The sequence below is a fragment of the Trichomonas vaginalis genome, chromosome III, assembly GCF_026262505.1.
Source record: "Trichomonas vaginalis G3 chromosome III, whole genome shotgun sequence".
NCBI lineage: Eukaryota > Parabasalia > Trichomonadida > Trichomonadidae > Trichomonas > Trichomonas vaginalis.
In genome coordinates this window covers 3,038,328-3,066,263 of record NC_067205.1, presented here as the reverse complement: position 1 = coordinate 3,066,263, position 27,936 = coordinate 3,038,328, and the positions used below count along the sequence as shown (strand labels likewise).

The 27,936-nt window shown below is 36.1% G+C and overlaps 25 protein-coding genes and 3 pseudogenes across 28 annotated transcripts, besides 8 other annotated features; 12 read left to right on the top strand and 16 right to left on the bottom strand.

Annotated features, from left to right (window-relative positions):
• Positions 1 to 1,595: 1,595 nt before the first annotated feature.
• Positions 1,596 to 17,698: a mobile genetic element.
• On the top strand, positions 1,968 to 2,750 carry TVAGG3_0631530 (phage tail repeat-like family; the record flags this gene model as incomplete). The annotated part of the gene is made up of 1 exon (XM_051240834.1): positions 1,968 to 2,750. A coding segment is annotated over one exon (783 nt), but the record flags the coding sequence as incomplete, so codon positions are not given.
• On the bottom strand, positions 3,001 to 3,126 carry TVAGG3_0631520 (uncharacterized protein; the record flags this gene model as incomplete). Its single annotated transcript, XM_051240833.1, has 1 exon — positions 3,001 to 3,126. A coding segment is annotated over one exon (126 nt), but the record flags the coding sequence as incomplete, so codon positions are not given.
• On the top strand, positions 4,762 to 4,986 carry TVAGG3_0631510 (phage tail repeat-like family; the record flags this gene model as incomplete). Its single annotated transcript, XM_051240832.1, has 1 exon — positions 4,762 to 4,986. The coding sequence occupies one exon, from the start codon at positions 4,762 to 4,764 to the stop codon at positions 4,984 to 4,986; it is 225 nt and encodes a 74-aa protein (XP_051087419.1).
• On the top strand, positions 5,032 to 5,636 carry TVAGG3_0631500 (uncharacterized protein; the record flags this gene model as incomplete). The annotated part of the gene is made up of 1 exon (XM_051240831.1): positions 5,032 to 5,636. A coding segment is annotated over one exon (605 nt), but the record flags the coding sequence as incomplete, so codon positions are not given.
• TVAGG3_0631490 (DNA/RNA polymerases family) lies at positions 6,319 to 6,828 on the top strand (the record flags this gene model as incomplete). Its single annotated transcript, XM_051240830.1, has 1 exon — positions 6,319 to 6,828. A coding segment is annotated over one exon (510 nt), but the record flags the coding sequence as incomplete, so codon positions are not given.
• On the top strand, positions 7,003 to 7,170 carry TVAGG3_0631480 (DNA/RNA polymerases family; the record flags this gene model as incomplete). Its single annotated transcript, XM_051240829.1, has 1 exon — positions 7,003 to 7,170. One exon carries the CDS (start codon positions 7,003 to 7,005, stop codon positions 7,168 to 7,170), a length of 168 nt encoding a protein of 55 aa, XP_051087416.1.
• TVAGG3_0631470 (uncharacterized protein) lies at positions 7,193 to 7,438 on the bottom strand (the record flags this gene model as incomplete). The annotated part of the gene is made up of 1 exon (XM_051240828.1): positions 7,193 to 7,438. One exon carries the CDS (start codon positions 7,436 to 7,438, stop codon positions 7,193 to 7,195), a length of 246 nt encoding a protein of 81 aa, XP_051087415.1.
• Positions 7,469 to 7,732, top strand: TVAGG3_0631460 (uncharacterized protein; the record flags this gene model as incomplete). Its single annotated transcript, XM_051240827.1, has 1 exon — positions 7,469 to 7,732. One exon carries the CDS (start codon positions 7,469 to 7,471, stop codon positions 7,730 to 7,732), a length of 264 nt encoding a protein of 87 aa, XP_051087414.1.
• Positions 7,785 to 8,483, bottom strand: TVAGG3_0631450 (HNH endonuclease family; the record flags this gene model as incomplete). The annotated part of the gene is made up of 1 exon (XM_051240826.1): positions 7,785 to 8,483. One exon carries the CDS (start codon positions 8,481 to 8,483, stop codon positions 7,785 to 7,787), a length of 699 nt encoding a protein of 232 aa, XP_051087413.1.
• Positions 8,515 to 9,099, bottom strand: TVAGG3_0631440 (uncharacterized protein; the record flags this gene model as incomplete). The annotated part of the gene is made up of 1 exon (XM_051240825.1): positions 8,515 to 9,099. One exon carries the CDS (start codon positions 9,097 to 9,099, stop codon positions 8,515 to 8,517), a length of 585 nt encoding a protein of 194 aa, XP_051087412.1.
• TVAGG3_0631430 (uncharacterized protein) lies at positions 9,127 to 9,516 on the bottom strand (the record flags this gene model as incomplete). Its single annotated transcript, XM_051240824.1, has 1 exon — positions 9,127 to 9,516. One exon carries the CDS (start codon positions 9,514 to 9,516, stop codon positions 9,127 to 9,129), a length of 390 nt encoding a protein of 129 aa, XP_051087411.1.
• TVAGG3_0631420 (uncharacterized protein) lies at positions 10,081 to 10,356 on the top strand (the record flags this gene model as incomplete). Its single annotated transcript, XM_051240823.1, has 1 exon — positions 10,081 to 10,356. The coding sequence occupies one exon, from the start codon at positions 10,081 to 10,083 to the stop codon at positions 10,354 to 10,356; it is 276 nt and encodes a 91-aa protein (XP_051087410.1).
• Positions 10,385 to 10,585, bottom strand: TVAGG3_0631410 (uncharacterized protein; the record flags this gene model as incomplete). Its single annotated transcript, XM_051240822.1, has 1 exon — positions 10,385 to 10,585. One exon carries the CDS (start codon positions 10,583 to 10,585, stop codon positions 10,385 to 10,387), a length of 201 nt encoding a protein of 66 aa, XP_051087409.1.
• TVAGG3_0631400 lies at positions 11,063 to 11,937 on the bottom strand (annotated as a pseudogene). Its single transcript has one exon. A coding segment is annotated over exon 1 (875 nt).
• On the top strand, positions 11,974 to 12,450 carry TVAGG3_0631390 (uncharacterized protein; the record flags this gene model as incomplete). The annotated part of the gene is made up of 1 exon (XM_051240821.1): positions 11,974 to 12,450. One exon carries the CDS (start codon positions 11,974 to 11,976, stop codon positions 12,448 to 12,450), a length of 477 nt encoding a protein of 158 aa, XP_051087408.1.
• TVAGG3_0631380 (protein of unknown function, DUF4108 family) lies at positions 12,467 to 12,886 on the bottom strand (the record flags this gene model as incomplete). The annotated part of the gene is made up of 1 exon (XM_051240820.1): positions 12,467 to 12,886. The coding sequence occupies one exon, from the start codon at positions 12,884 to 12,886 to the stop codon at positions 12,467 to 12,469; it is 420 nt and encodes a 139-aa protein (XP_051087407.1).
• TVAGG3_0631370 (Poxvirus D5 protein-like family) lies at positions 12,921 to 13,505 on the bottom strand (the record flags this gene model as incomplete). Its single annotated transcript, XM_051240819.1, has 1 exon — positions 12,921 to 13,505. One exon carries the CDS (start codon positions 13,503 to 13,505, stop codon positions 12,921 to 12,923), a length of 585 nt encoding a protein of 194 aa, XP_051087406.1.
• Positions 14,187 to 14,876, bottom strand: TVAGG3_0631360 (uncharacterized protein; the record flags this gene model as incomplete). The annotated part of the gene is made up of 1 exon (XM_051240818.1): positions 14,187 to 14,876. One exon carries the CDS (start codon positions 14,874 to 14,876, stop codon positions 14,187 to 14,189), a length of 690 nt encoding a protein of 229 aa, XP_051087405.1.
• On the top strand, positions 15,841 to 16,260 carry TVAGG3_0631350 (uncharacterized protein; the record flags this gene model as incomplete). Its single annotated transcript, XM_051240817.1, has 1 exon — positions 15,841 to 16,260. The coding sequence occupies one exon, from the start codon at positions 15,841 to 15,843 to the stop codon at positions 16,258 to 16,260; it is 420 nt and encodes a 139-aa protein (XP_051087404.1).
• On the bottom strand, positions 16,412 to 17,411 carry TVAGG3_0631340 (annotated as a pseudogene). Its single transcript has one exon. A coding segment is annotated over exon 1 (1,000 nt).
• A 121-nt stretch (positions 17,699 to 17,819) lies between the features above and the next one.
• Positions 17,820 to 18,029, bottom strand: TVAGG3_0631320 (protein of unknown function, DUF4106 family; the record flags this gene model as incomplete). Its single annotated transcript, XM_051240816.1, has 1 exon — positions 17,820 to 18,029. The coding sequence occupies one exon, from the start codon at positions 18,027 to 18,029 to the stop codon at positions 17,820 to 17,822; it is 210 nt and encodes a 69-aa protein (XP_051087403.1).
• Positions 18,030 to 18,475: 446 nt separating this feature from the next.
• Positions 18,476 to 19,458, bottom strand: TVAGG3_0631310 (annotated as a pseudogene). Its single transcript has one exon. A coding segment is annotated over exon 1 (983 nt).
• Positions 19,459 to 19,570: 112 nt separating this feature from the next.
• On the bottom strand, positions 19,571 to 19,867 carry TVAGG3_0631300 (protein of unknown function, DUF4106 family; the record flags this gene model as incomplete). The annotated part of the gene is made up of 1 exon (XM_051240815.1): positions 19,571 to 19,867. The coding sequence occupies one exon, from the start codon at positions 19,865 to 19,867 to the stop codon at positions 19,571 to 19,573; it is 297 nt and encodes a 98-aa protein (XP_051087402.1).
• A 115-nt stretch (positions 19,868 to 19,982) lies between these two features.
• TVAGG3_0631290 (protein of unknown function, DUF4106 family) lies at positions 19,983 to 21,110 on the bottom strand (the record flags this gene model as incomplete). Its single annotated transcript, XM_051240814.1, has 1 exon — positions 19,983 to 21,110. A coding segment is annotated over one exon (1,128 nt), but the record flags the coding sequence as incomplete, so codon positions are not given.
• Positions 21,111 to 21,581: 471 nt separating this feature from the next.
• On the top strand, positions 21,582 to 22,136 carry TVAGG3_0631280 (attachment subunit-related family; the record flags this gene model as incomplete). The annotated part of the gene is made up of 1 exon (XM_051240813.1): positions 21,582 to 22,136. The coding sequence occupies one exon, from the start codon at positions 21,582 to 21,584 to the stop codon at positions 22,134 to 22,136; it is 555 nt and encodes a 184-aa protein (XP_051087400.1).
• An 89-nt stretch (positions 22,137 to 22,225) lies between these two features.
• Positions 22,226 to 22,334: a mobile genetic element.
• Positions 22,335 to 22,475: 141 nt separating this feature from the next.
• Positions 22,476 to 22,584: a mobile genetic element.
• A 141-nt stretch (positions 22,585 to 22,725) lies between these two features.
• Positions 22,726 to 22,834: a mobile genetic element.
• A 141-nt stretch (positions 22,835 to 22,975) lies between these two features.
• Positions 22,976 to 23,084: a mobile genetic element.
• Positions 23,085 to 23,225: 141 nt separating this feature from the next.
• Positions 23,226 to 23,334: a mobile genetic element.
• Positions 23,335 to 23,475: 141 nt separating this feature from the next.
• Positions 23,476 to 23,584: a mobile genetic element.
• Positions 23,585 to 23,704: 120 nt separating this feature from the next.
• Positions 23,705 to 23,766: a mobile genetic element.
• Positions 23,767 to 23,873: 107 nt separating this feature from the next.
• TVAGG3_0631200 (attachment subunit-related family) lies at positions 23,874 to 24,566 on the top strand (the record flags this gene model as incomplete). The annotated part of the gene is made up of 1 exon (XM_051240812.1): positions 23,874 to 24,566. The coding sequence occupies one exon, from the start codon at positions 23,874 to 23,876 to the stop codon at positions 24,564 to 24,566; it is 693 nt and encodes a 230-aa protein (XP_051087399.1).
• A 366-nt stretch (positions 24,567 to 24,932) lies between these two features.
• On the bottom strand, positions 24,933 to 26,138 carry TVAGG3_0631190 (phosphoprotein phosphatase protein; the record flags this gene model as incomplete). The annotated part of the gene is made up of 1 exon (XM_001327872.1): positions 25,023 to 26,138. The coding sequence occupies one exon, from the start codon at positions 26,136 to 26,138 to the stop codon at positions 25,023 to 25,025; it is 1,116 nt and encodes a 371-aa protein (XP_001327907.1).
• Positions 26,139 to 26,649: 511 nt separating this feature from the next.
• On the top strand, positions 26,650 to 27,603 carry TVAGG3_0631180 (integrin-mediated signaling pathway; the record flags this gene model as incomplete). Its single annotated transcript, XM_001327871.1, has 1 exon — positions 26,655 to 27,557. One exon carries the CDS (start codon positions 26,655 to 26,657, stop codon positions 27,555 to 27,557), a length of 903 nt encoding a protein of 300 aa, XP_001327906.1.
• Between the last annotated feature and the right edge of the window lie 333 nt (positions 27,604 to 27,936).

Sequence of the window (27,936 nt, the reverse complement as noted above, 5' to 3'; positions counted from 1 at the left end):
TATGGAACTCAACAGGAAACGTAAGAGCTAGGCGGACATTAGATTTTTACATATAGTAAAATGGGTTTCTTCAGTAAGATAGGAACTTCTTTCGAAATGTTGGAAGAGGTATATGGAATGGAATAAAAACCGTAGGAAGAGGAATTTGGAACGGTGTCAAAAATATTGGTAAAAGAGTAGGTCAGTTTGTTGTATTATACCTAAAGACCCTGAACCAGAAGAGCAAGCTCCTGTTATATACAACAGCTGAACCTGCACCACAGTCTAGTTGGCAACAAATCCAACACCTCAACCGTATTAAAAATTATATTTTACCGTTCGATAGTAGTTGTATATGAAACTAAGTTCTAAGTAAAACGCATGGTATAATGGAATTATTCTTTTTCTTCCATCTGTAGTAAACCATACTTGAAAGTCTGAAATACTTCCACTTGGTGGTTCGTATAACTTTGTAGGTTTTTCGTAAAAGTCATTTGCTCAAGCATAAGAAAGAGTTTTGGGCGCCAGAAAATGAAGCATGAACAATAATAGCATCTTGGTCGAAACATTTTCATATGTTCCATTAGGGTTTTCGACTTCATAAAAGTCTGGGTGTACTGGATATGCTGCAGGCTGATTTAACATCCTCAAAAATCTATACCATGCCAAGTTGTTATATTTTAGAAATATAAACGTTTTCTCTCCAAGGTCTTCTATTCTATTGATTTTAACAGTTGCATTTTTCTGTCATAAATAATATCGAGATGGTACTCTCCCCGTCAATGTTATACTGTTTTGCATATTCGAGATAGATATCGTTTATTTTTTCTGAAAAGCTTGAAGAGTTTTTCTAAGTTTACAAGCAAACTACTTGTAAAGTTTTCCCTGTTCAAATTTCTCAACATACGTTTTTCTTTGTTATAGTATCGAACTTCAAAACCGACCGTAAATGGGAAACCATGTATGGCTTCTGAAATGAACTTCATTCTACGAAAGCCAATAGCTTTTGTGACAGATGGGTCTCTTAGCCATCTTAATGGGTAGTCAAAACGATAGCCTTCATGCTTTACGGTCTCTGTCTCAAACTTTTGACCGACATTAGTAAAAAGTTCATCTAATGGTTTAGTTGTAGCAACTCTTGAATTTTCTTTTTCTATTGAAAGCATATTTTATCTATAATAAAAATGTCAAATGAAACAGCGTCTATGCGAGAAATACAACACAACCGACAACTCATTATGCAAGCTCTAAATAAGAACACAACAAACTTTTCAAACTATTCTAAGATATCTGAGTCATTGAAAGAAGGAAACTTAAAACTGACATTAAACCCAATGACAGATGAGTTTCTGTTTCAAGACAATAAGAACCATACTGTCTGTATAAATCCAACAAAAGGAACTTTAAACGAGAAACCTATAAATGAACTTCTTTTGAAAACAGATGTTGACAACAAAGCTGACAAAGAATATGTAGACGATGCAATAGCAAAAGAAGAAGAAAGAGCTAACAATGCTTATGCAACAAAAGAACATACTCATCCTGAACTAGCAGACAAAACATATGTTGACAATAAAATGTCAAGTGAAGTGACAAGAGCTGAAAACGAATATTCTAAAAAGACTCATACACATTCTATATCTGAAATAACAGACTTACAAGAAACCTTAAACAGTAAAAGTGCCGTTGGACATACACATACCATTGCAAATATTACAAACTTACAAGAAACCTTAAACAGGAAAAGTGACGTTGGACATACACATACATCTTCTGAAATAACAGACTTAAACGTTAGCCTTGAAAAGAAAGCAGATAAAACATATGTCAATGAAATATACCAAAGTTTGATAGGAACAACGAAAAATATTGAAACTATTGTTGGTGACTTTTCTGTCAATGAAGAAAACAAATATTTTAGATGGGAGTTTGTACACTCCTTAAAAAATGGTATACGGTATAAACTCATTCCGAAAAATAACAATGAAATGTATGTAGGCTATATAAAGAATAATGGTACACAAGTTAAAGTTCCATTAGACAACAACTGCTACTTAAACTTATATGGAGACGAACAAAAGAAATATTTAAGAGTTTATGAAATGACAGATATGACATTGCCTGACCCAGCTCCAGCACCATATTATTATGACTATGGAGATGACGTCAGAACACCACATGTAGATGAACAAAAGCTAACATTATATTTAGATTTTTATAGATATAAAAGATATAATGCAATAGAAAAAACGAGAATAGTATACTATTATGAAGATGACAGAAATAAATATTATAGTCAAGACTTTACCTACCCTGAAAACATAAGATTATATTATAAAAAATATTCTGACACAAACCAGAAGAAACCTGAAATAGTTGCACTATATTTTAAGTTCAAAAGAGACAATCCTATAATATCTCATATGTTTGATTTAATGAACCCAGTAGGTTCTATTTATACATCTATGGAAGCAAGAGGTCCTCAAGTAATGTTTGGTGTTGGGGCATGGGAACAAATAGTCGACAGGTTTTTGTATTGTGCAAACTCTTCAAAGGAAACAGGTGGAAGTAAAACGATTTCAGGTGAAAATTTACCTGCACATAGTCACTACATAGATTTAAGCACATCTCAAGCAGGTTGGCATAAGCATAGATATTGGGATTGGTCAGGAATGACAAAAGGTAAAGGATATGATGTTAAAGACGACGTTAAGTTTGCTATAAATTGTTACTGGGATGACACGCAGGGAGAAGGAAACCATACACATTTCGTTTCAGGATATACGCAAACAACGGGACAAAGTAAAGAATACATGCCACCTTACATGACAGTTTACGCATGGTATAGAATTGCTTAGTCGTCATTTTCAACTTCTTTAGCATATTCGTCAGGAGTTGTCTTATATTTGTTAGGAACTGTCTTTGAAAGTATACCACCTTGAACTTTGACAAGTTTGAAACGAGGTCTGACAATAGTAGTTTTATCTTCTGCTTGCAGTGTGTACATTTTGCCATGTTTGCCTAAAACTTCATAATATTCTCTTGTATACTTTCTTCTATTTTTACGAACACGAATGTGAGTACCTGTCGGGTTCCCATTGTTGTCATAGTCAATAGTATTTTCATATGGGTCGCGTTTAGGTATTTCTATTTTTACTTTGTCACCTTTCTGAAGTTTGAAGCCCGGCATTCTTTCTTGTTTGTCTCTTTTGACTAAATTATTAAATATATAGTCTTTCTCTAAGTCAGGGTTGTTTTTCATTTCTTCGGGGGAGTGGTTTCCCAAACCTTTTTGTTTACGGTTATTGTAAATATTTAAAACTTGTCTCATCTTTGCCATGGAGAAGTGTCTATACTTGTCGTCATATGACATTTCATTTGCTTCACCACCTTGTGGTTGGTTTAAGTCTCTTAACATTTTTATACAACCGTCAATGACACCAAGAGCAGAATGGTTTTGGTCGACAATGAAATATTGGTTTACATTTTTTGAACGCAGATAGTTTTTTACATCATCTGATTTGAAAGAACTTTCAAAGTCAGATGTCAGTTTTGTTGGATGGTATTTGTCAACGAATATTGTCAAAGCAGTTTTCACATCTAAAATATTTTTGGACCATAATGGTATGGCTTCACAGTATCTTGTGTTTTGACCAACAAATATTAACCAGTATGGTGGTCCATCTTCTCTATACCTCGGAATGTTTTCCAAGATATCCATAAACCAAGCATTTGGTGTTGAACTAAAGATTTTTATCATGAGTGCTTTCTTTGTTGCTTTAGAAACATAGGGTCCTTGTTTGGATTCGTCATTTTTTAACCCATAAGAAATGGGTTTATTTGGCGCATTAGCAGGAGTTGCATCCAGATTTTTGCCCGCAGTGGGAACAATAGCCAGAGGTGTATTTGGAGTTGGAAGGAAGATTTTGAGTACATTAGGTATACTGAAAGAGAAAGCACAACCTATTATACAAACTGTACAGAAAGGTTGGGATGTAGCACGAGATGCAACAAATCTTATTCCAAATCCTGAAAACAAGAGGAAAAGTTCAAGGATGGATGGACAATGTAGGAAGACAAGCAGGAAACTATTATAACAAAGCAAATGACTACTATAACCAAGCAGGACACTATATGGACCAAGGTGAAAGATTCTTTAACAGAGGATATAACCATGCACAACAATGGGTAAACAATAACCAACCTCAACCGCCTCAAACGTGGGGAATGTAAAGTTTTTTACTGAGATGAAATGAACAATACAGCATTGAGACAAATGGGTTCAAGATGGATTTGTCGGCTTCCAGCAGTTACACACGTGTTTGTCAAGTTCTTCCTATACCTCAGGAAGTTTTAGACCGACTTAAAAAACCTAAACAACCAGTTGAAAACAAACCAAACTAAAATTTTTTACTGAGATGAAATGACCGAAGAAGTTGAAACGGTAGATTTGACACCACAAACAAAAAGTTCAGAACCATTGTCAAAACCTGTCAAAGAACTTACAGATGAAGAGAAAAATTCAATAATAGAAAGTGCCAGGTCTGGAAATACAAACCCTAACTACAAAGTCACTTTTCATAGAAATGGAACGGCAGTATCTCAAAAAAGAAACAGACTCTCACAAATAAAATATTGAAGTCTGAAGGAGCTTTCGAGACAACAGATGGAAAAGTTTACTTCACTGACCAACAGTTCATTATAGAACATCTCATTGACTTAGAGTCGAAATATTCTAAACTTTACAACAAACACAAAAAGTTGAAAGGAAAACAAAAACAAATGGCATATGATATTTATGAAGATGTTGACGACACAACTGTTCCTGCAGGTGAGGTAAAGTCAGAGGAACCGAAAAGTGACGAAAAACCGATAGAAGAAGAAAAACCAAAAACTGAAGATAAACCAAAACCAAAGTTTAGTTTGGAAACTAAACCAAGTCAACCTTCATTAGCTGGTATGGGTTGGCGTCAAAGACTTATGGCAGCAGGCGGTTATGTAAAGTAAAGAAAAAAATATTTTTTTATTTTTATAAAAATGCCCCCATATAGAATGGATAGAAAGTCTGCTAGAATAAAAGCAGAGTTGCAAAGATATGGTTGGAGAGTTTCGAAGAAGTTTAAATATAGGAAGGGAAGACCCATAAAAGTCTATGACAAACTGGCTGGTCTTCGCTACGAAATGGATTTGGAAACAGCACGTGCAAATTATCCAAACAGACTAGAGAGGTTAGAAGAAGAACGTCTTATGGACATGCCTTTCGATGTTAGTGAACCTCAAGTTGAAGGACACGACGGCTTTGCCAGATTCTACTGGAAACATGACGAACAATTGCATCCTTTGAGAAGGAAAAAAGGTAGTGCAGAGGATGGTCATGCTCCCATGGAAAGAACAAGATATGCATATGAGAAGTATCGTGAAGTTAGAAGTCAAATTACATCTGGTCGAACCTTTACAGTAAACTTTGACGAAGGAAAGAACAAAGAAGGCTTCATGGGAGTACTTGCTGCAATTCAAGACGGAAATAAGAAAGGATACAATCTCAGATTGACCATAACAGATTTGGATGGTCACATTTACTATGCAAATGGCAATGAACAAACAGCTGCAAAACTTCTTGACGCTTTCAAGACTACAAAGAGAGAACAAATGGTTGACTCCGACTCAGACATTTTGAATGCAATTGAAGGAATTGCAAGTGTCAAGTTCGAATGGTACCAACCTAACCCTCAAGCAGTCAGACAACATGCTGGATACTTCCCGTTCATAAATAAGTCTGACATTGACTTGACAAGGTATGGAATTTACAATTCAATTGAAACAATTGTCAACGAACCTTGCATTCTTACATGTCTCAGGAACTCTGGTCTTGTTACAGAAGAGAAGATGAAGTATCTTGAGTCATGTGTGAAGACAAGGTACATTCTCAGAGGTCAATTGGCAAAAATTGCACCGTTGGCAAATGTCAATATCCGAGTCAACATACCTACAGCTAAAGGTTCTTCACATGACGACTATGTTGTTGAGTTCAATTTACCATGGTTGAAGATTGCAATTGTCCACAACCACTTCATGTTGAACGAAAGTCTTACAAACCCATTGTTCGGAAAAGGCAAGTGCAACATTGTCAGAGCTGTAAACATTCTTTTCGAGAAAGGTTTGTTGGAACCAATTCCAGATGACAAGCTGACAGAAACTTTTGTACCAAAAGACGAAACAAACTTTTCACTGTTAGCAAGACCAAAAGTTGTTCCAGACAAAGTTCTAGTACAAAAGAAGTACACAATTCCAAAAGGAGTTGGATTGTTCGGATACCAACCTGAACCAGAAGAACTTCCAATGAGGTTGCAAGAACTTCAAGATGCTATAAACAAACTTCCATTGAGACATCCAATTGACGTCAAATTGTATTGGAGAGCATCTGAGTTAGGTCAGAAGGTTTTATATGAAACAGGTTGCTTCGACGATGTTTATGAGATAACAGGAGAAGTTTCTCAGAAGATAAGAGACTCACTTGAATTTCCACAAACTGGACCAATTGGTTGCGACAAGTTCGACTCAAACGAAAAGATATACTATGTCGACCTTAACGCTGCATACATGAGGTTTGTCCAATATATTCCGACTGGAATTCCAAACGAAGATGGTGAGTTCCCGGGAAGGAACTATACAGTTGGAAAAGTCATACAACAACTGTATGATATTAGGAAAGCTTCAAACCCCAAACTTGCAATGACACTCAAATTGCTTATGAATTCGACATGGGGATATTCCATTAAGAAACCTCAAGAGATGAAGAGTAAACATTATGAGAAGGTCGACAACTTTGTTGAAAGGTTTTCTCCTTTTGTTTTGAAGTACGAATTCACTCAAGGTCAAAGTGGCTTAGTAACCACATTAAAACCTATTGTCGAACATTGGTCTTACCCTCAGTTCGCAAAGGCAGTCCTTGACAACTACAACAAATTCTTCTCCGAAGTCAAATCGAAAGTCAAGGTTTACTATGAGAACATTGACGCACTCATGACGAACGAAGAAGGGTACAACAAACTCATTGAAATGGGTATGGTCGGTGAAAAGATGGGTCAATTCAAATTGGACAAAATTTTCACCGAAGTTCATGTCCTCTCCAAGCGTAAGTACTGGGGCATACTTGAAGACGGCACAGAAATAAAACATTGCATGAAATAAAAAATTTTTATTCGAATTTGAATTAAAATGTGGGAATTCTTGGGAACGGGAAAGGCTTATTTACTTGAGGAACAGGTAAAGGTGGTGGAGGTGGAGGTGGTGGCAACCAGTCCATTTTATATTCCTTCCTAGCTAATTTCCGTTTAATTTCATGGTCGCCCTCGGAGTCTTTGAATCGGACAGGTCGAGTTACACCATTCTTGGTCTCAAACTCATATATAACCTGTTTGTCTGTATTTTCATCGACTATGGCACGAGACACAAACATTGACCAAACGGACAAAAAGTGTCATTTCGGATGGTCACGCAGCCAATCGCATTCGAGCACTTCGAAGAAGCCTTACGTTCCAAGGGAGAGGGTGTCTGGTGCAAGGCAGAGGTCATGAAACTCTACGAGCAGTACATCCTCAATGCCTGGGAGGACAAATCGTCCTTGGATTGGCAATTCTACCAACTCCTCTGGGACGACCTCCTACGCAACTGGGATAACGAAAGAGCCCAATTCAAAGGTCGGGAGCTAATTTTGCAAATTACCCTTAATTTAACATACTTATCCAAATAAACACCTAAATTTACTTGGGGTTTCCCCCTAAAATAAAAATTTTTTTTTACTCTTAGAACCACTCGAGGTTCTCCTTACGGTTGTTGAGCTTGTCACCGTCAATGTGTCTGACCCTCGTCTTCTTGTCTGGATTTGGAACCCATTGCATACCGACAAGCCTTCCCATGGAAATTGAACCGTAATTTCGAAGGTTAAGGTTCAAGTGTCCCAAGTTGTTGAGGACTGGGGTAAGAACCTTACCGGTCTCCCTGTTGCGGATTTGGTATGGGTAGGGTTGGGAAATTTCGTAACCGTCATCGGCAACAAGGGTTGCCCAAACTTCCTCTTCTTCGTGTTTCTCTTCTTCCTCTTCTTCCTCTTCTTCCTCTTCTTCCTCTTCTTTGATAATACCTTCGGCAATTCTGTGTTCACGAAGTACGGTGTTGCATGTTCTGTCCTTTCCGAGTACCTTCCAGATGGCGTCTATCTCTTCGAAGAAACGGTAGATGAGTCTGGCAAGGTCTCGGTTCTCCCTCTCGTAATTGCGCAAGGTTTCCGCGAAATCGTTCAGGACTTTCTCATTGGAAGCTTGGTTCGTGAGGACATTGGCTTTGAGATTGGTCATCTCTGTCATAAGACTACTTTGGAGAGTCTTAATGGTGTTTGTCAGATGAGCTTTCAATTGGGCAATTTGAAGTTGAACTGGGCGCTTGTCTGGCAACCTTGAAAGGACATCTGCCATTGTGTTCGGCTTCGGTGCTTGTTCGGACATCGAAAAATGAAGTGGTTTGAGAATGACGGTTTTACTTCAAAAAGCTTGTTATGACAGTTATGTCATACAACAAGTTTAAAATAATATCTTGTTCTTCTTCTGAACGTTTGTTGTCTCTTCCGATAAAAGTTTCGAACATGAGAACCAAAAAACGTTTTTTGAGATTGCGGAAGAGTTCAGGCAAACGTTCATATTCTGGATATGTTGGGAGCAGTTCAAAACATCTGAGCTGACTTTCGGACAAAATTGGGACAATGTCAGAAAATTCATCTTTGGTCGGACTGCTTGAAGGTAAGTCCCTTACATGTAAGTAGCTCTGGTAAAGTCTTCTCATTTCTGCTAACTTTTGGAGTATAGCTTCGTAGTTTAGAAGTTTTAATTTTAATTGTCTTATTCCACTCTTGACATCTAAACGGTAACTATCCATGAGGTCAAGAGTAGCTTTGGTAGCTTTAAGTGGAGCTATCTGTTCCTTGACCTCTGCAATTTTGGTTGCAATTGTGGTTTGAGCTCCTTCAAGTTCGCCGTCTATGTCGTTCTCAACGCCTTCAACCATGGCTTGAAACTCTTCATCGGTCCATTGAGATTGGTGTGGGACGAATTTAACTTGCTTCATTCAAAAAATGAAAAAAAATGTTTTTACTCAAAACGTTAAGGTTGACTGAACTGGTTGGATGTCGCCTTCACAGGTTATGTAGAACGGCTGACCCGAGAAGTGAAGGAGAGACTGAATTGCCAATTTCATATGGGGTAGGGGGTTCTCCTTGTTTGGTATTTTTATCCAAGGACGTTTGTTTAGGAACTTAACAAGAGTTTCTCTTTTGGCGTCCTTTATGTCGTCGAAAGGAGTTTTTTCTGGTATTTGAATTGGAATTCCAGTCGAAGTCTCGAGATTCAAGGCAGCCCTTCCAGAAATAGCGGTGAACTTGACCTTGGGCTTCATTACCCTGCGCAAGTACTGCTTAACAACTTCATTTATCTCTATAAGGTAAATTGCCTCGTCAAATCCTTCTGGTATTCCGAGTCCTTCCATCCGACAGGAAAATATTTTCCCGACAACTGGAAAAAATTTTCCGGACAAAGGGAAAAAATTTTCCCGACGACAGGAAGAACTCTTCCAGTTGTCCGTCCGTAAACCATTCAAATTTTCGAAAATTGAGAACTTTTTGGTCGAACTTCAGAAAAAGTTTTTCCTTCCGACAGAAAAAGTTTTTTCTTCCGACAGAAAAAGTTTTTCCTTCCGACAGAAAAAGTTTTTTCTTCCGACAGAAAAATATTTTCCATCCCACAGGACACAAACGAATGTCCGACGTCCCACCAACCGAGTCCATTCCCAAACCAGAGGAACCTAAAGCACCAGCCCCTGCACCTCAGCAACCTCAGTTCCAGCAAGTCCTCCATTACTACCAATTTCCACCTCAAGGTTACTACCTACCACAAGGCTTCCCGAACTACCCTCCCTCAGCCTATGCCTTACTTCCCCAACCCTTGGATGTTTATGCAAAACCCTGCCCCACAATTCCAATCTCAATCCAAGAGAGACCAAGAGTTCGAGGAAGGTCTGAACCGCTTACGCAAAGAGTATGCTACTACCCCAATGGAAGAAGACAGGCTCTCACTCTCTTCCCTCAAATCGACCGATTCGACTCGTACCACAGATTCGGTTCGTGACCGTGAAGACTACCTCAAGCAGTCTGAGAGACTCTTCATCCTACAACCATTTACAGTTGGAGCTCTCAAGAACATGCGCAATTACGAAGGTCAGACACCAGCTGGAGACCGCAAAACAGACGTACTCGCAAGAGCCGTCCAGCTCGTCAAAACAAAGACTGAGATAGTCGACTTCATTCTTGCAGCTTGCCCATACAAGTAAAAAAATAAACAATTACGAGTTAAACTTTTTATTCTTTCTTTTCTGAGTTGTTTAGAGCTGGTTTCTCTTGTAGGAACCTTTCGTACTCTTCCATGGTCATGTAATTGCGAATTTTGTACGCAATTCCAGGTTCGTTGTTTTTGAACCTTACGTATGTAACGCTTCCATCCTCCTCAGGGAAGTAAGCTGCTAACATCTGACCAAGTTTTCTCGGTGACTCGGAGCTCATAAAAATGTCACTTTTTAAACGTTAAGTTTTTAGTCTTATTTTACCCTTTGTTTACCCTTTGTTTGTCAAGGTAGTATTGGAGTGCAATTTCTCCAAATTCTCTGTGTCGGAGTTCTTCAGCATTTTCCAAGGTGTACCTGGAGAACTCAAAGAAGTTGTCAAGAAGATACTGCCATGCTGCTCTTCTGAGTTCGTCGGTATTTTGGAAGTGTTGCACCTTCGAGTCTTCGGACATGAAAAAATGACACTTTTTCTATTAAACCGTTTTGGCATTTCTCATGAGTGAGTATAGTTCTGCCGAACCATTGGAAGAGAAGAAGTACTCTTGCTGGCAAAAGACAAAAATAGTTGCCTTAGTTGTCATTGCAATTGTACTCGTAATTGAATTCATTGTACTTCTCTTCACGTACATAAAACTCAGCAATGGTATTTGCTTTAAGAAGCTACCATCTTACTAAGACTAAACACTTAGATTTTTCAAGCTTGACTTTTTACAATTTGAACTTTGTTTGCGTAGATATGAATTCTGAAAGAAGTATGAGGGTCTTGTATGACTTTGTACTTCTCCCATAGTTCATATCTGTCAAACTTACCTGCCATGGACTCTTTCATAAGTTCCATGAAATCGTCTTCGGACAATCCGGGGAAAAGTATTATGTCAGTAAGTATTCTTTTAACATCCTTACTTAAACTCTTTGCTGTCTGTACACAAATGACAACTGAGATGTTAAAGTGTCTGAGCTTCTTAAGAATTCGACACATATCTTGTTCTCTGTTCTTTAACAAAGGATGAGAGGCGAAATCATCTAAGATAAGAAGACATCTATGAGGGTAAGTCTTCCAATCGTAAGATTGCAATTTCTTCGAAATGTATTCTATCTCTTTCTGTTTGTTTCTGAAGTGTTTCTTCTCTAATATTCTCTGCATTTCCTCATTTGGGTCTTTAAACTTAGAATTTATATACTCATTTATAGCATTATACTTCAAAACTCTTCTTTGGTACTTCTTTATCCAATCTAACAACTCAGTATCCTTTATACATACTAACTTAGACTTCTTTATAATATCTTTGAACGAATTGACGGTTTGGTCAAATTGACCAGAAGTACTACAAATAACAACTAACTCATAGAATGGGTTCTTCTCATCTAGTTCTTGTTGCTGTGCAGCCATTTTAAGATAAGTGAAAGTCTTACCCGACCCAGGTGGTGCAATTAGACCTGTTATACCATTCTGAGCAAATAAGAACTTGTCATGTATAGGTTTTATCTGAGCATTTTCTAACTTCCTCTTGTTCTTATTTAAAACATTCTCAAATTTCTTGTCAATGTCAGCAAACTTTTTTCTAACATATTTTTAGAAAAATTAAAATTTTTATCTTTTAGAAAATGTCTAGCGATTTCGCTATCTATATTCGAGACAAACTTTTCGACAGCAAAACATCTGTCGACCATAAAATCTTACATAGTGTAAACAAGAAAGGTGAATTTGTTCTAAAGTTCTGTTTCTGGGAATATGACAAGAACCATAAAACATTACAAAGAGCAGTCTTAAAATTTGTCAATGACAGACTTGTTGACAGAGATGACGCCTCTTGGAGAGATGAAGTCCAACAAAACTTCTTAGAATGCAAAGAAGACACATGCGCCGTTCTTGAAGATGAAATAGAAAACAGAATAGATGAGCTATTAAAGGACAAAGAACTTTTACATAAATATAGTTGCGCCAAATTTGACATAACTCCACCAGAAAAGAAGAAGAGAGAAAAGAAAGAGAAAAAAGTAGAAGAGAAGAGAGAAAAGAAAGTAGAAGAAGAGAAGAAAGAACCTGAACCAGTTCCAGAGAAAAAGAAATTTGACATGTAAAAATAAAATTTTATTTTTAGAACATTTCTGGGTCAATGTCAATGTTCTCTTCCTCTTTAGGAGTAAACACTGGCTTAGACTCTAAAATCTTTTTACCCAATTTACCTTGAACTTCAACTATCTTAGACTCATAATATTCATAGTCGTCTGCTTTCTTTGGTTCATAAGGTATAACAAGTTTGTATGCTTTGCCTTCTTTAAGGTTTGAGAACCTTCTGTCAAAATTTTCTTTGACTGCTAACAAACCTTCTATGTCTAAGTCTTCAAATTTCGCACCATTTTTAGTCACAATAGCAAACTTAACTGGTTCGATGTTCCAAACTTTGCTGAATGAAGACTTTTCAAAATGGTAGAAGTAAACATTCAAATATGTGAATGGGTCTAGTTCTTCTTTAAGTCCTGACATGTACTTGTTTACTGAGATGAATTTTGCCATCTTTTCTATCGGATAAAAAGATTTTTTTTTAAATTTACTCAGAAAAATTTTTCTTTGTATATACACCATTCTGAACATCTAAAAGACTTTTGACATTTGCCAAGAATGTTCGTTTAGAAGCTGCCATATAACCATATTCTTGACAATATTGTTTATACGAATCGTACAATGACCTTTCATCTAAACACTCAAAGTCAGTTTCATCTATGAACAGTTCATATACACTCTTGTTTGCTTCTAACAATGTTTGTCTCTCTTCGGTATGTGGAATTTGTCTTGGATTGAACTTTGAAATATCTAATGTCATAAAATATGAGAACAAGTGGTTGTAAAAGTCAGATGTCAAAGTTTCTGCTAAGTCGTCAAAATATTCTGTATCTTGCATATGAGAATCTGACGTTCTGACAACTACATATCTTCTGTCAGAACTTTCTAACTTCATCGGAACAACATTGTTTGAAACCATAATGAAGTTTGCAACATTTTCACAAACTCTTTGGTCTTTATACTTTCTTTCAACAACTCCAACTTTGTCTGTTATAAGACTCTTCAAAGCATCTGAGTTCAAAACTTTTGTTGTATCTATACTTTGAAGTTCATTGCAAACTATAAGTTTCATATTCTCTATTGAGGAGTTAAACTTGCCACAGATGTTTTCTAAGTTTGTCATATTCGGATTCGAATAACCTTCTAACAGTTTGCACAAAATATCTGTAAAGAATGTGTTCTTACCAGTTCCTTGTTTTCCAATTATAATGAGAGCAGTTTCATTTTTAGCACTTGGATGTTGTAAGATGTTTGCAAACCAACATAAGATATACTCATAGACTCTTTCGTTTCCATTGCATATAATTTCTTTGACATGGTCTAACCAAGCTTCTATAACATTTTCTTTCCATTCTACTTGTTCATATTTATATCCAGTGAAGATAGAATAGAAGTTTGGAGAAGGTGTATAGAACTTTATACCTCGAACTGAAAAATCTTCTAACTTTGACAATAAGATATCCCAAGCATCTAACATCTTCATGCCAACTTGTACGACTTTTATTTTCTTAAGTTTTTGTCTACATTCTTGTTCTGAAACTATTGTTGCTTTAGGTTTGTTAAAGACTACATCCCATTCTTTCATAACATAACATTCTGGGGCAGAGTCGACATAAATGACTAAACGTTTCAAATTCTCGACTGCTTTGTTATAGTCTCTAAATGGACACATATTTCTGAATGCTTGGAAGTCATAAAAATCTGAAACATCTATTCTGTACATTTTTATAAAAATAAAAAAAATATTTTTTTTTTATTCTTGACTTTGTTGTTGCATTTGTTCCATTTGTTGCATTTGTTGTTCTTGAGCTATTTGTTGTTGAAGTTGTTCTTGTAATACAATACTTTCACCAGTTGCATCTTCCAATTCGAAACTTTCTGCCGTCATTGACAAATACATAGGACATAAAAGTTTTACAGGAACAAAGTTTGCGTCAACTAATGTCAACGTTATACTTGCCAAAGTGTTTGAGTTCACTAAGGTTGAAAATTCTGCATTCGAATGAACAATAGGCAAACCAGCAGAGAAAGTATTGTTTATACGCATAAGTATCTTTTGGTCATAGTAGTTTCTGTCGACATTCGAATAACACTTTGAACCTAAGTTTGAAACAATATATAAGATTGGTGTGCTTAATGTCAATGGAATAGACATTCCTTGTATGACACCTTTTCCTGTTATAGGAAACTGTTGGTAGTAAAAACCAGAAATAAGTTTTGTATTATAGCTCATATTGTTTATAGTAAACTCAGTCGGACATCCAAACATAATGAAACCTGCTCTAGTTGCAGCACATGTTACACCCGTCCTTAAAGTATTAAATAAGTCAACAAAACCTGTTGGTGGTATATCTGAGTAAGTATCTTCAAAGGAGTATTTTTTACCATTCACAACAATAAAGTCTTCTGGTGTCAAAAGAGCAAAACAGGCTTTAGTCGTCATTGTGTTTAAAGTTAGTTTACAATACCGTCCTTGAGGACTTTGTAAGTTTGTTGTTATAGAATTATATGACTCAGGGTTTTTAGTCGTAATAGTATAAACCATTATATCTTCTGCCATTTATATATATTTAAAAGTTTTTTCTGAAAGTGGAGAAGAACTTCATCTAAACTTTCACATGGCGTTTCTTGAAGTTCTCTGTCTAAGAAGTTCAAATATTTTGTAAGACATAGAACTTTCCTTTGTCTACACGAACAAACAAAACAGGGTCTTTCATATCGTTCAAAAGTGTGTAAAGTCCTTTACATGAAATAAAGTCTATATTATTTTTCTTCAAACATCTTTCAAGAAGTTTTGACATTTTTACTTAGCAAATAAATTTTAATGAAATGTTGTGGTCGTCAAATATTTTTATAACGTCTGGGAAACTATACTTTAAGTTCAACGTTTCACCTCCTTTCATAACGTATATCTTGTCAATGACATTATATGAAACACCACAGCAACTAATGTCGGGTTCTATTTCTTTGATGTTTATATCGTCTGCCTCTGTCAAAAGTTTCAATAGTTCTTTCAAAACTTCATGAGGTGCAATGACATATGAGTTCACTTTTACAGGGTTGTGTTCGACCAAGTTTAACATTATACTTAAAGCTTGACAAATCTTCTCCTGAGTTTTGAAGTTTGTCTTTCAGTTGTTGGTAGTCGTTTCGAATATCTGCAACAGAACTTAAGTCTCTGCTAACTTCAGGATATGTTGGTTTGTTCTTTACAGGAACAATTGTTATACCATCTTCGTCTTCGTATGGTTTCCCCACTTCAACATCTCTCTCTTTGACATTGACAACAACACTTTGACTGTTTGTTTGAGTTGGTGAATTTAACTTCACATCTGCCACCGCCATTAAACCTTTTGAAACACTCACGCTTCTATTTTCGGAAATGACATTTTACTTAGAATAAAAAGATGGACGTATTCGAGTATCTCTTCGAATTGAAGCAGAACAAAGTTTACACACACAAACAATACAAATACATTGACAGAATAGTTCTTTACACAAACAATGGTAAATGTTATAGAATAGCAGTCTTTGCTGAACCAAAATATTTTCATAAAGCAAAGAAAGTTGGTATAACTGAAATGGTGAAAGTTCTTGAAGCAGACAAAAATATAACAACAAAACTTACAGATATTTCTAAAGGTAAGTTTATAATACAATATTATGTCAAAACTGGCGTACTGTCAATATTTGACGGAGAGAAGTCAGTTCAAGAACAACTTACTGACCTGCTGCCAAAATCTGCTCGATGGAAGCTGTCGTTATACCAATCTGAGGAGCCCCAGCAGGTTTCATCGAACGAATCTTCAAAAGAGCATCTTCCGTGAAAAGTGCTATTGGTTTTGTAAACTTCTTTGCTCTCAGTTCATCTGGACCGTCTCTGTCACCAGTATATTGTATTTGTACAGTACCAACAGTTGAAATACCCCATAAGTTCTTCTGAGTCAGCAAATGGAATGCCAAGCCAAAAGTTTGAACGGTCTCCATTTGTATATTGAGTTTTTTGACCTCCTGTATGAGTCCATACTTTCACATATGGCATAATAGAACTTTGCATTTCAGGGTTAATGGTTGTGTGAAGTTGTTGTTAAAGTTCATAGCATCTAATGTCAAGTTGTATGACCTCATATCCTCAACTGTAGAATATTCTTCTCTTGGATAATATTTGCCATCTATGTTTATATGATATTTAATACCGGGGTTGTAGAAACAAGAATAGTCATTTATAGTTCGTCTGAACAGTACAAACATAGTATCTGCATGTTTCATTGCAGTTGTTAAAGCAATATCTGTTCTTGCACCTGGGTCAGCACTTTGGTTTCCAACTTCACCTGCAAAGTCTTTGACAGATATTTGGTGTATAGGGAACATAAGTGGAACTGCAATATATTTGGCAGCTAAAGCATTTGAAATATCTGGGTCCAACATATAGACTGCAAGTCTGCTTTCTATTCTCTTGCATTCAAACTTTTCGCATGTGAACTTAACTGGGTCCCAAGCAGTTCCAGCAGCATTGAAATAATAGTTACTTCATTGTTGAAGTTTGAGAAACCAAAGTCTAAGTCAACTTTGTCTTTGCAAAAGTCACAGAACTTGGCTCCACCAGTTCCAGCTACAGTAATGCTGAATGGGTCTTGTGTTGGTGCAATGACTAAGTTATTTTTGCTTGGAGTAAGTTCGATAGAAATTTTTCCTGCCCAGTTTGGCAAGTATCTTAAAAACCTGAAGATGAGGAAAGATGACAAAGGAACTCTAAGTTTCAGTTTTACTTTAGTGGCAGCAGTTCCATCTGAACCAGAAAGGTTAACATAAACTCCTGGAACGTTAGGGTCAAGTCTTCTTATTTTCTCAATATTTGCATACTGGTCTGTTTGTTCTCTAGCTTGTGGTTGTACTGAGTTTCTCAAGCGAACCATTCATAGTTTGCCCATGTTACTGTTTGAACTAAGTCAGAGTTAGAATATATCTTATATCCCATGAAAACTTCTGGAGCATATTGGTATCCGACATAGAAAATTCCATTGCAACCTTTCTTGTCAGACAACTTGGCAGAAGGTTTTATTCAATGTCTTGTTCCACGTATAAGAATGAGTTGTCAATAGAAATAATATGAAACCTGTCGCAAGCAATATCTACTGTTGTTGAAGAACCTTCTCCAAACTCACCTACGTTTCCATAAGAAACAGCAGTTGTATATTCGTAAGTTCCAGGAACTATTTCTGACCTTCTAATGGCATTGTCGCATTCGTTATACCATTCGGAAACATTTCCGTTCATGGCATCCAAAACTGTTGGCGTTATATTCTGAGCGGCGTACATTTCATATGGGTAAAAATATAGAATAGTTGAATTTATTTGTCATAATAGAACCCACTCGTACCAAGCTTTACTTTGTTCTACTCTTCTTCTTTGGTGTCGCTTTTGGTAACTTGCCCTCTGCTTCAAGTTGTTGCATCTTTGCCTCATGTTCACCTAGTATGTTGTAAATTTCCCATGTCCTTTTTGCCTTTGGGCTCTGGTCGCCTATCTCAGGTAACCTATATCCTAGAAAGATTTTGTCATAGTTTGTATTTGAGTCTTCGCGTATTGTTTGCATGACTCTTTCCTGAGTTTCGGTTCAAGCTCTTCAAACAGAGCTTGTCCATATGGAATAAGCTCGTTTCCAAATATATGTTTTTTGTAGCCATTCTGGTTTTCTTTCCATGTTACCAAATAATATCTTTTGTGAATGGGAAAGCTTTTACCCAATGTTTCAGTCTTGCGTCATTTATTTCTGTAGTTGGTTTTATTTTGTCAAGGAACATGTTTTTTCAATACTAACATTTCATTTGGTACTGTCCATTTGAGTTTTCTTAAATATTCATCCCTTCTCGGTTCATTGTCTGCAAAGTAAGTTTTTATGACATTTTGTAAACTTTCGTTTGCAAGGTCATGTACAATAGGTTCTCTTCCTTCTCTCTCCCTAACTTTCTTTCTAAACTCTTCACCAAATATACCATCTCTATGGTTCTGTGTAGTTCTTTGAGATAAATGTTCTAGAACGTCAGGTGTTATATTTCCATCAGCCATGTTCATTTCTACTGGTCCAAAATATCTGCATCTTTCATATCTTTCAATGGCATTAAAGCCGCGCTGAAAATACCAGCTATATCTGGTTCACCATTCACTTCCATTGCGTCTACAACTTCTTGGAATTGTGGTGTAAGTTTATGAACCACCCATCGGATTAGCTTTATGACCCCATCTCATTGTAGTTCCATAGTCTGCAGAAACAAAAGTAGGTTTGTTTCCATATTGGTTAGGTTCTGAATGAACTTTAAACAATGTTTCATTTCTATATGTTTTGGTGAAATTTAACCTTTTATTTTCACCGAGTTCAGCCAAAGATTGAACGTTATATGGTCGTAAGTAAAAAAGGATTGTTGTATTTGCGTACACTTTCTTTCAGTTCTTCCATTCTATGCTGAATATTTTCATCTGATGTTGGAGTCTTTTGTATGTCGGCGAACATTTTTCGATATTCTTCTACTATGTCAGCCGAATTTTGCTTAGACTCTTGGAAAGATTCCATATTCTCCTCATACACTTGTTGAGGGTCAAGATTTTTCGGCTGTTCCAAATCTTCATCTAGTTCTGTGAAGTTAGTTTCCAAAGGAGGGACTTGTTTGTTTCCTTCAGGCTCTTCTAGCTGTTGTTGCTGAACTATTTCTTCCATGTCTGGTTGTATCTGAACTTCTTCCTGTGGAGTTTCTTGTACCTCATCTGCTGGCATTTCATATATTCCGAGACCGTTTTTAACAAGTTCCCTATCTAAGTCATCCGGACTCATAAACCTTTCTTCTTTCGTTCCGTCTCTATTTTTTACGCGTTTCATGAAGAGAGTTGAATTATCGTTTAGCTCTGACACCAAATATCTCGGAGTAAATTCATTCATGTCATTTGGATGATATGCTATTAAATCATATCCCTTAGCGAGCTTGTATTTTCCAGGTTTGAAATTATATCCCATTTTGGTGCTGAACCATAAAGCTAAATAGGTTCGGGTCAGTATTTCCTTCCTTGAACTTTCTAATAGCTTCTTTATATCTGTCACTAAAGTCAAGAGTATCTGGGTAACCATAATTTCCTTAAGCATTTTTAAGAATTCTTGGTTTCCTTGTTCTCTACTTCTTTTATGTCCTTGCTCTGTTTGTGGTTGTTGCTGTGCAGTGTTTTGAACTGTTGGTTGTGGTGCAGTGTTTTGAACTGTTGGTTGTGGTGCAGTGTTTTGAACTGTTGGTTGTGGTGCAGTGTTTTGAACTGTTGGTTGTGGTGCAGTGTTTTGAACTGTTGGTTGTTGTGTTGGTTGTTGTGTTGGTTGTTGTGTTGGTTTTGGTGCATGCCTGTGTCTGTGTCCATGTGACGATGTAAATGTTTTAGGTAGTCCTGGTGCAGGTGCTTCTCTTGGAGGGTTTGGTGGTATATAAGTTCCACTAGCTAGTATATAAGTTCCACCAGCTGGTATATAAGTTCCACCAGCTGGCACATATGTTCCATCTGCAGCATAATGTCCTACCTGACTTTTCGTTTTTAAGAAAGCATTTACTAGGTCTGTTTTGGTCTGTTGTAACTCTTTTTCTTGACTTTCCACAACAGTTGCTCTAACGGCGTCATAGGCACTTTGAACTGCCTGTCTCGTTGCTGCATCTGTTATTTTCGTCATATTTTGTGCTACTTCTCTTAACTCGTTGTCGAAACCTTCAGACTTCAGTTTCTTTCCAGATGAGAAGTCGTTCACTAGTTTCACCTTACTATGAAGAGCTTCGAAGGCGTTCTTAAAGTCAGCATTCATTAAAGCTTCATTTGAACTGTCTTCATCCGCTTGTATTTTTGTCCTTATTGACCCTATAAGTTGGGCTGCTTTAGCGTTGGCTTGGGCATCTAACCAGTCATTATTAGCTTTTATATATTCTGCACTTTTCATTGCCTTTTGCATGGCTGCGTCGTTATTTTTACTTTCTTGTGCTAAGTTTTCATACTGTACGGTTTGGTTTTGCAACTGTAAAAGTTTTTCTGCCTTTACATTTGCTTCAACTTCTTTTTTATACTCATCGCTATCCATATATGTCTTCAGGGCTTTTTGTTTTATTTCTTCATCTTTCAGTACTTTATATTGAGTAGTATGGTTTTTCAAATTTATAACATCTTGTTCCATTTTTGCTACTTCTGCTGCTTTTTCTGACACTTTTTTCGCATATTCCTCTGTACTTAGTTCTTTCAGTTGTTCTTCTTTCTTCTTTTTCTCTACGTTTAACTCATTGAGTTTCTTTGTGTGTCTGTCATATTCTAGTTTCTTTTCGTTTTCACTTATTTGTTTCTGTATGTCTATGTTTGACCTTTTGACATCTGTTATTTGATTTTTGAGTGAACTCAAATTCATTTGACTTTGAGGGTTATAAGCTGTTCCGTCTGCAGCTCCACCATAGCCTGCCATTTTCGCTAAAAGTGCCGCTCTTAAACCTCCACTCTGTGCACCAATAACTCGGTTTAAAAGCATAGGGTTGCTTGACATTTGTTGCAACATAGTGGGGTCATTCATAATTTGTTGTTGCAACTGTTGTTGTGGTGTTAGTTTTACTATTGGATGTTTCAATGCTCCCTTCCTCTTACGTATATTCTTACGTAGCTTACGTGGCATTTTAAGTGAAGTTAAAAAGCGGTTTTTGACAGATGTTTATATGACACTTTTTGTTCAGCACAAAAAACTACTCGGTCAAAGTGTTGTCAGTTTTGTAAAATAACCGTCCTATCTCATTCTATAAGGGGGAAAGGCTTCTCAAAGTATACTTCCTTGGAACGCCCGTAACTTTTCCTGTAACGACGATAGACCCTTATTTGTCCGGACAAAGTTATACTATTTTGAGTGCTCTACAAAAAAGTCAACAGCGACGACTCTCAAAAACCGTTGTGTAAAAAGTTTTACCGTTGGACAAAAAAGTATATATAGAAAACAAAAAACGTTTATAGTTCATTCAATATTTGAGATGGAACGGTTTGCCAACGGTAACTATTAAATAAAATAAAAAAATAGATGGGGTCTCCGTTGGTAAAAACCGTTTATTTTAAACTTTTCTATGAGTAGTCCGAAAAAAACAGTTTATTTTTCATAATGGAAGGAAGAAAAAGTGTCGCAAACAATTCGTCGACTACCTCTGCAGTTAAAGTTCCTACAACTTATGTCTCACCATTCTCAAAACCCTTACAACCTCCTATAATACCAAAGCAACTTCCTCATACAATTGCAAACAATTCGTCGACTACCTCTGCAGTTAAAGTTCCTACAACTTATGTCTCACCATTCTCAAAACCCTTACAACCTCCTATAATACCAAAGCAACTTCCTCATACAATTGCAAACAATTCGTCGACTACCTCTGCAGTTAAAGTTCCTACAACTTATGTCTCACCATTCTCAAAACCCTTACAACCTCCTATAATACCAAAGCAACTTCCTCATACAATTCAGGGTCAATCAGACTCAAATTCGAATTCAAACCAACCTTCAAACGCACCAGAACAACACACACATGTCTCAACCTCTCAAACTACACAGCAAACACAAAGACAAACTTCCAATTCTGGTACAATTCTTATATACGAAAAAAAGAGATCTGACATTGTGTCAGATCTCAGTAAAAGTGACATTTACATGTCAAAAAAATAGAATGAGTTTAAGTAATTAAAATTGAGGGTGAGAGTAGTATTGTATGAAATAATATCTCTCACCCTCCAATTCATCCTATGGCGCCGAAAAAATTTTGGTGAAATGCGACCACATTTCACCAAAATTTCTCGGCGCCATATAGAGAACTAGAGCCTGTGAGGTACTGATACTATCCATGTACCTCGCAGGCTCTAGTTCCAAGCCAAAATGGCTAAAAATTGCCCGCAATTGTTCACATTGCGGGCAATTTTTAGCCATTTTGGCTGGGAATTGGAGGGTGAGAGTAGTATTGTATGAAATAATATCTCTCACCCTCCAATTCATCCTATGGCGCCGAAAAAATTTTGGTGAAATGCGACCACATTTCACCAAAATTTCTCGGCGCCATATAGAGAACTAGAGCCTGTGAGGTACTGATACTATCCATGTACCTCGCAGGCTCTAGTTCCAAGCCAAAATGGCTAAAAATTGCCCGCAATTGTTCACATTGCGGGCAATTTTTAGCCATTTTGGCTGGGAATTGGAGGGTGAGAGTAGTATTGTATGAAATAATATCTCTCACCCTCCAATTCATCCTATGGCGCCGAAAAAATTTTGGTGAAATGCGACCACATTTCACCAAAATTTCTCGGCGCCATATAGAGAACTAGAGCCTGTGAGGTACTGATACTATCCATGTACCTCGCAGGCTCTAGTTCCAAGCCAAAATGGCTAAAAATTGCCCGCAATTGTTCACATTGCGGGCAATTTTTAGCCATTTTGGCTGGGAATTGGAGGGTGAGAGTAGTATTGTATGAAATAATATCTCTCACCCTCCAATTCATCCTATGGCGCCGAAAAAATTTTGGTGAAATGCGACCACATTTCACCAAAATTTCTCGGCGCCATATAGAGAACTAGAGCCTGTGAGGTACTGATACTATCCATGTACCTCGCAGGCTCTAGTTCCAAGCCAAAATGGCTAAAAATTGCCCGCAATTGTTCACATTGCGGGCAATTTTTAGCCATTTTGGCTGGGAATTGGAGGGTGAGAGTAGTATTGTATGAAATAATATCTCTCACCCTCCAATTCATCCTATGGCGCCGAAAAAATTTTGGTGAAATGCGACCACATTTCACCAAAATTTCTCGGCGCCATATAGAGAACTAGAGCCTGTGAGGTACTGATACTATCCATGTACCTCGCAGGCTCTAGTTCCAAGCCAAAATGGCTAAAAATTGCCCGCAATTGTTCACATTGCGGGCAATTTTTAGCCATTTTGGCTGGGAATTGGAGGGTGAGAGTAGTATTGTATGAAATAATATCTCTCACCCTCCAATTCATCCTATGGCGCCGAAAAAATTTTGGTGAAATGCGACCACATTTCACCAAAATTTCTCGGCGCCATATAGAGAACTAGAGCCTGTGAGGTACTGATACTATCCATGTACCTCGCAGGCTCTAGTTCCAAGCCAAAATGGCTAAAAATTGCCCGCAATTGTTCACATTCCCATCTTTTGTTGGTAAGACGAAGAATATGAAATAAATTATGAAGAAGATAATGATGAATAAAATATCACTTTTTATATTTTTGACACGTAAAGTTGTCACTTTTCTGTCAAACTGTTTTTATCGTTTTCGTATATAACACAATTCCAATTGTACTTACTCATGAAGAAGAAGAAGAATATTTGGTAGAACCAGAAATAAAAGAAAGCGATATTCGTAAGGACGCAGTCAAGAGACTCGAACAATTCATGAAGAATTACCCACAAAACTTAAGCATTCAAGACACAAATGACTATTCAGATTTCTACAATGATATTATTGAAGCCGTCAAAAAATTTGAAGATAATGTTCAAAATCCAACAAACCTTTCAGAATTCTTCTTCAAATTGCTTCCTTATACAGCAAATATCATTGGTTTACAGTTCTGTGACGAGTTTATTCAAACATTCGGTCCCAGACAGCAAAGAAGTCTATACGCACGTCTGAAACTGTTTCATCCTTATCCGCTTACATATAATTGGATTGAAGAACTTCAAGAACACGGAAAGGAACAACATTTCAAGTTCTATGTAGATGTTCCTCAAGGAAAGCTTGCTAAGACATTCACAATACAACCAAAACAATTCTATGAAGACTTTCTTCACGTAATTTCAACTATTGCTATGGTTGAGCCTGAAAGGGTTACATTCGGTCAAAGTGTTTCTCTATATAATGTTCGTCAAGGACTTGAGCCGCTTAAAATAGCCGAGTTTACCTCCTCCTCAGCACAGCTCAAATTGGACTGCGAATTCCAATTTGTTGGAAACTCCAAGTTCTCTCTCCATACACCATTCAACCAACACATCCGTATCTTCATTGCCGGATATGTTGGAGACCCTATAACAAATGATGATGAAGAAGAAATTTCAGAAGAAGAGGAGAAGGAAAGAAGCGAAGACTAAGAAGAAAGATTTCAGAATAAAAATTTTAATTTTAATCTATATAAATTCTTTTTGGCAAAATTTCTTAGGGGCTAGAGGGCACGAAGTGCCTGGAAGCCCCACTACCTCTTTTTTTTTTTTTTTTTTTTTTTTTTTTTTTTAAATGTATCATTTGTTTCTGCAAGCTCAAACAATTATGATCCAAATTCTAATTAATCCGAACTCAACTATCATTAATTTTGATCGATGGTACTGAATGGTTAGAGATCATTATATGACGCTATTTGTTAACTGAACTCAGAAAATTTTTTTATTTAGATGAGAATGAATAATAGATGAGAATGTACAATATTTCCGACTATATTTTGGAACTAAATGGCAATAGATATTTAATCAAAACTAATAATAAGAAATTAATTAAAGCACATTAAACAATTATTTTTTTTCAATTAGAAAACATATAAACGATAATATAAGTTAATGGCTTTTCATAGCCCATCCGTTTTTTCCAAGATTAAGAGGTTGTGGTGATAAGCATGGTAATTTGCTCATACCTGGGACACCTTGATGGTTTACTGGCTGTACTAGTTGTCTTCTTTCCGGTTTGATGGACCTTATAACCGGTCTGATCTTTGATATGTGATTTGATTGAATATTTTCAAAAAGAGTGACTTCTCTGAGCAGCATGGAGTCAGTTGTAAAGACAAGTGAAAAAGGAGGCTGATTACCAACGAAATTAATTATTCCTGCATAACCTATATAAGAGTCTGCGGAGAGAGCAAAACATGTTTCATCGTTGATCTTTTCAATGCCTGTACCAACGTTTTTGCCACCAAAAATGATATAATCTAAGCCATTATTTTCCATAAATTGAGATAATGTCTCATCTGTCGGGGTAATGCTTGCAAAACCTGCAAAAAATGCTTTGTTTTGATCTAAAACATATGGGATTGGAAGTGATTCCTGATATATCTCCTTGATTGTATCATATTTTGTAAATAAACTTGAACGTCCACATAAAACATTGTTCGAAATTTGTGCAGCTAAAGGCAAATAGTTGAATGTTTCCATAAACTCTGTTTTTAGAGATGATTCTGCCCCGTAGAATTGTTCAATATTTGAGGTAAGCGTTCTTTCTCCCTTGGCAATATAAAATTCGCATGAACCTCTCAGGAGAGTTATGAAAGATGGAAACATATATAAGAGTGTGAAAAGAAAAATAACAACTTCAAGTGAAAATTCTCCAAAATTAACATAGTTTCCAAGGAAAATGTATTTTTGTAATGGTGGAAGTCCATGAGTGGCAAATATTTGCAATAAATTTAGAAGATTCCCGTGAAGATCGCCTATTATAATTATGCCAGGAGTTCGTTTAATTAATGGTGGTTGTATTTTCAATATTTCTTTAACATCAGCTAAAAGTTTAAGAATCTGATTTTCTTCAAATATTGGGAGAGGATAAGTCCTTCCGATAGTAGAAGGACCATTTTTCCACTGCGCAAGCAGTTTCTTAAATTCATTGAAGAATGTATTGCTTGACGGTTGCTTTAAAGTGTCTGGCTTGTTTGCTAGTCGAATTGGAATAGGTTTCATGTTGAATGATATTGAAATTCAAATTATGGTTTGGAAATTCATTTTTACATAGTATAGTATTGGAATTTCTTCAACGTTGGAAATAAAAATATTGAATGTTAACAAAATTGAATTCTTTTCAAAAAATAATTTAAACAATATTTGATATTTTATTTAGAAACATCAATTATCTTTTGAATAATCTTTTTCGAATAATTAAATTGAATGCAAGCAAAATTTTTGAATGCATTAGCAATAAAACCCAAATATATTTTGCATTACTATTGGTAAGTCTTTAAAAATGCTCTCGAGTAAATTGTTAACAAATGATTAATAATTTTGAGAAAAATATCATTTTTTATGAAAATTCTTATAATAAAAATATTTAGAGAATTATAAATATCCAAAAGTTCAACTTTTTATTGCATATTTTGAGAAAATAATTCAAGAATAATTATGTAATACTAGTTGATCACAAAATGACTTAATAAACTCCAGTCAAATCAAAATTAGTCCAAGTTTGATAAAAGTGACAAAATGAGCCTCCTCTTGAGTTTTCTTGACAGTTTATCTCTTGGCTATGATACAAATTCATACGAAAATGAAATAGCCTCTAACTTAGAAGAATATATCAATTCTCAGATCTTTTTAGTCTTACAATTAGATGTTTTAGAAAGAATAATCTCGAAACAAACAAAGCCCATTTCATATTCTTCTGGCAAGAATTTTTTGAAACATTGCGTTCAAAATTTCGGGTTGCAATCAATTGTTTTGTTGAAATATCTTCGAGTTGATCCATTAGATGAAAAAAGAGCAAAAAGTTTACTTAAAATATTCAACCAATGCCCAATCATCAGTTATTTAAATTCGGAAGCTGAAAGTGATAACGAAGAAAATGAAAATCCATTTTTATTATCCCTTTCCGATACAACTCAAGCGAAAAATAATGATTTCGATAGTACATCGCTATTTTTAGATGATATATTTACTGCATGCAAGAAAGGAGACCATATTCGAGTTCTTGAATGCATAAAAGAAGATCCTGAAGTCATTAGCACACGAGATTCTCATATGAATACTCCCCTTCACGTAGCAGTTCTCTCCAAACAATACGAAGCCTGCAAAACCTTATTAGAAAACGGAGCAAATCCAAATGCGATATCTTCTTACGATTACACACCATTACATTACTCCTGCATGAATGAGGCTCAAGATATTGTTGAACTCCTTCTGAATCATAACGCGGATGTAGCAGCTGCAGCAGAAAATGGATTAACTCCTTTACATCTTGCATCAGGAGGAACAAATTTGAAGATTTGCGAAATTTTGGTTGAAAAAGGAGCTGATGTAAATGCCACAGGCAAAAATGGAGAAACTCCTCTTTCGGAAGCAAAAGATGAGTACATAATTGCATTCCTTCGATCTAAAGATGCATATTAATTCATTTATATTCTAGTAAACTGTTTGATATATTTTGTAAAAAAAAAAACTCGATGATATTTTTCTCCACAGTTTTGATATATAATACAATTCATAGATGGATACATTTTTAGAGCTGATTCTTATGGTATTCCAAATTATTCGGCCCGTTGTTTATAGTAAATTTTCATGAAATCATGCATCAGGCTTTTTAAAGATATAATTTCTAATACATTCTGTTTCCAAGAAAAATTTGTCAATTGCGCATGTCAATCATAATTTAATTTTGATCATATTATGATCTAAAAAAAAACATTTCTATTTAGGAAGGAAGCATCGATAAGAAAAATAAAACAAACAGAACTTATATTTATAAATAGAACAATTAACAATAGCAACT